The sequence below is a fragment of the Bemisia tabaci genome, chromosome 3, assembly GCF_918797505.1.
Source record: "Bemisia tabaci chromosome 3, PGI_BMITA_v3".
Taxonomy (NCBI): Eukaryota; Metazoa; Arthropoda; class Insecta; order Hemiptera; family Aleyrodidae; genus Bemisia; species Bemisia tabaci.
The window spans coordinates 28304399-28308588 of record NC_092795.1 but is presented as its reverse complement, the minus strand read 5'-3'; the positions used below and the strand labels follow the sequence as shown (position 1 = coordinate 28308588).

The window sequence follows — 4190 nt, the reverse complement described above, 5'->3', positions numbered from 1 at the left end:
TTTGCCCGTCATCTTGGTACGCTGCAGAACCTCTGAAAGTTGGTGATGAACATGAGATTATAGCTCCGTGCAACGTAGATAACCATTGGTTGGTTACGTACGAACCGAAAGAGTCGAAAACAAACGAAACTAACGGAAAAACCGAGGTAACAAACTGTGAGCTAATTAAATGAGAAAACAGAGAAGAATCGGAAAATTAAAAAACTCAAACTCACAAAATAAAATTAAAAAGCCGACGCGTTTCGGGACACCTCGGTCCCTTCTTCAAGGCTAAATTCCGACTGCCTGTTGTTGTTTACATCCTGCTTGGTGTGGAATCTATCAGTGCTGCCAATCACTTTGAGCAAACAGTTTTCCAGGCATTCCAAATCTAATTTACCAACTTGTCTCTCTTTTTGTGCATTTCCATAGCTTCCAAGATGTTCAGCTTCCTTCTATCGTTGCATTACATCCAATTAACTAACATCCAAATGGATATCAGCCGATAGATCTATCGGCTGATATCCATTTCTTAAATTTGTGCCTACAAAAAGATGTCTCTCCAAAATTCTTAAACAAACTCAACAAAGTTCTAGAACAGATTGGAAGTTTCCAGAAAGCGGTAAGGAGGAAAGTCTTGCAATTTAATATCTCAAAGTTTTACCAAAAAAGAGCTTGTTTGGAGTTAGAAGCCTATAATCTGCATGTTAAACTATCGAATAAACTTGATGGATGGTTATGGCAAAGTCTTGAGAAGAAACTGTACGATCTTATCCATGTTGAATTTCATAAGAAAAAAGATACTTTGAAGAAGAAGCTTTGGTGTCTCAAAGGTCCTGAGTCTAAAAAGAAAAGAGAGAATAATTTTATAAACTTGTCAGATTGTCCATTATCCAAAATGGAGGAAAGGGTGTTAAGTAGAGGCTTAAAAACTTGCCACACATTTAGTAAGAAAGTGGAAGATTATGTAGTAGATGTTGATCTTGCTTCGTCTCTACTTCCCAAAGAAGAAAAAGAAGCTTTCAAGAGAGATTGTCTCCCTCTTTTGAATTTGATCAAAGAAGAACGATCTGATCTTAAAAAGAAAGAAATAGAGTATTTTAAAGTAGTTAAGCAGCTAAAATCAAGAAATTTGGTAGTCATGAAAGCTGATAAGGGAAATCAAGTAGTGGTAATGAACAAAAATGATTATGTCAATAGAACACAGAGAATGTTAGATGATGGTGACTTTGTTCAAGTAATCAAGGATCCTACTAACGACATAGCAAAGAAAGTGAGCAACGCCTTGAAAGCCGTCACAGTGATGGATGACAAAACTAAAGCAAGATTGAAAGCTTCTAATCCGGTGACACCTAAACTTTACACCTTACCTAAAACCCACAAACAAGGGGAAAAGATGAGACCCATTGTTAGTAACATTGATTCACCAACTTACAGCCTCGCAAAGTGGTTAAATAAAAGTTTCCTGCAGCTAGGACCTATCAATAGTATGTCGGTCAAGAACAGCAACCAATTCATCAATGAAGTTCAAGACACAAAAATAAGTGAAGATCAGGTAATGGTTTCTTTTGATGTTGAGTCACTCTTTCCAAGTGTACCGATAAGGAAAACCCTGGATATTTTAAAGAAATGGTTGCTAGAAAAAGAGCTAGATGAAAAAATTGTCAACAATCTTGTAAATCTAACAGAAATTTGCACCGAAAACCGGTTTTTCCAGTTCAATGGTAAAATTTATAAACAAGAAGACGGTCTAACGATGGGCAACCCTCTATCCCCCTTCCTTGCAGAACTTTTCATGAGTGACTTGGAAAGAAAGATTAAAAATGGTTTCAATTGGCTTTTCAATGTGTGGAGAAGGTTTGTGGATGATGTTTTTAGTATATTGAAGAGAAGAAATTTAGATGACGCCTTGAAGTTCTTAAACTTGCAAGAAAAGTCGGTTAAGTTCACCTACGAGGTTGAGAATAACGAGAAACTTTCCTTTCTCGATTTAATGGTACATAGGCAGAAGGGAATGTTAAATTTTGACATTTTCAGAAAAGGAACGCATACTGACATTTACATTAGTAACGACTCTTACAACCCTCCTAGCCAAAAATTGAGCATTTTCAATAGTTTGATCCACCGGATGCTCAGTGTTCCTTTGTCGCCTATGGATCGTAGTAAAGAAGAGCAGAGAATTTTGGAAATTGCAGTGAAAAATGGTTTTCAAGTTGAAACTGTAAGGAATTTAATTCGTAAAAAAGAATTTCGCAAAAGGGTTCAGGAAGTGACCACTCTTAAAAGTATAAGAGAGGATGAAGGCGCCTTTGTGAAGATCTGCTACCATCCAAACCATTTTTCAAAGTTTAAAAAAGTGTTTCTGAAGTATCACCTAAAAGCAGTTCCAGTTAATAGGCACAATTTGAAATCAGTGTTCCATGGTGATCTTAAGGACCAAGTTAGAGAAGAAGACAGGGCTGGCATCTACAGTTTGAAATGTAAAGACTGTGACAAGCAATACATTGGGCAGACAAGAAGGAAGATGAAAGTAAGAATAAAAGAACATCAAAGATGTATTAAGAACAGAGAAATTGACAAGTCAGCAGTAGCTTTGCATAATCTTGAGACAGGACATCGGTTCGAAGAGGAAGGGAAACTGTTAATTGGATGCAACGATAGAAGGAAGCTGAACATCTTGGAAGCTATGGAAATGCACAAAAAGAGAGACAAGTTGGTAAATTTAGATTTGGAATGCCTGGAAAACTGTTTGCTCAAAGTGATTGGCAGCACTGATAGATTCCACACCAAGCAGGATGTAAACAACAACAGGCAGTCGGAATTTAGCCTTGAAGAAGGGACCGAGGTGTCCCGAAACGCGTCGGCTTTTTAATTTTATTTGTGAGTTTGAGTTTTTTAATTTTCCGACTCTTCTCTGTTTTCATTGGTTGGTTGCCATGTATTCTTGAAACAACGTAGGGCTCTAATTTGCGACTCTAATAATCAACTCCATGAGACACCAGAGAAGCTGCATCAGCTAAGCGTGACTCGCGAGGGTCACGCCCAACTCGGCTATTACAACAAGACCCTAAAGCTGTATCTACTAGTCTTGAGAATTTGTAGCGCGGTAATGTATCAGAAGTAGTTTCGCCAGAGGGCGACACCTCCCCAGTGGTTCTGGGCAAGGCATCTCTGATTGGTTGCAGTTGCCGAATGATGATGGATCGACCAATCAGAGATGGCGTGCCCAGAGCCGTTGGGGGAGTCAGTAGTAGTTTGGCCCGGGTCAAGACCGTGCGTCACAATGTGAGTATTCTTTTTTGAAAGGTTGGGGACTTGTTCCCCAACCATATTTAAGTCCTTTTCAATAGTGTATGTAGTGTGTGTTCTTTCCGGCCGTGTTTCTGTCGTCCCAAAAGATTAAGTTGTTGTTTTCCTTTCAGAACTTCGTTCTCTCTTGTGTTCTGGGTCCCGCAGCCGGGTGGCCTAGTCACAAATTTGTCCAACTGCCTGCAGAGATGTAGACTGTTGCCAACTGGTGCCGCGATATCTGATGCGGATGTGGCCCTCTGATTTTGAGAAGAGGTTGGTCAGTGCGGCCGCCTTCCAATGCGAGCTGTTGCGTGCCAAGCTCACGGGAACTCCTGGACAACATCTGACGATGTTAGACTACGCCGACTTTAATATTCAGCACACTCCACGTGCTCATAAGCACTTCTTCATTTCTACGTGCTAAGATTGGCCTTGAGCGCGGCGCGCCTAAGGCTTGGGTGCAGGCTCACCATTGGCTTGCACGGTCTAAGGATAACATGTCGGTCCGTTACCCCGACGTTCCTGGACAGACACACTGGACCTCAAAATAAAGCCAGGCTTTTCTCTGGAGTCAGGACTAAAGATTTCACCAACACTCTGTTAAACGGGGCTTGCGAAGATGTGGCCACCGATTTGGTCAATGAGTTATATGGAGCTGTATTCGAGAAATCTGATGAATAAAATGAAAGATTCTCGTTGCGTCTGCACAAGGCAGGTACACGGCTTTTTATTAGAGGTGGCTGTTTTGTGCTCCGCACGAGACATGCAAAAAAGAAGAAAAAAAAGTTCACCAGCTAGCGTCATAATGTATGTGATGGACGTGTTGTAAATCGCTCTGACATGTCTGTGCTTTTCAGTGTATTAATTTCACTTTAAAATGGGCCTGTTGCAAACTTTTGCTAGAGCAAAAATAAGAGTTG

General features: G+C 40.4%; 1 protein-coding gene across 1 annotated transcript; it reads left to right on the top strand.

Annotated features, from left to right (window-relative positions):
- The first annotated feature begins 877 nt into the window (after positions 1-877).
- Positions 878-2851, top strand: LOC140224150 (uncharacterized). Its single transcript, XM_072297575.1, has one exon. It carries the CDS (start codon positions 878-880, stop codon positions 2849-2851), a length of 1974 nt encoding a protein of 657 aa, XP_072153676.1.
- Positions 2852-4190: the final 1339 nt, after the last annotated feature.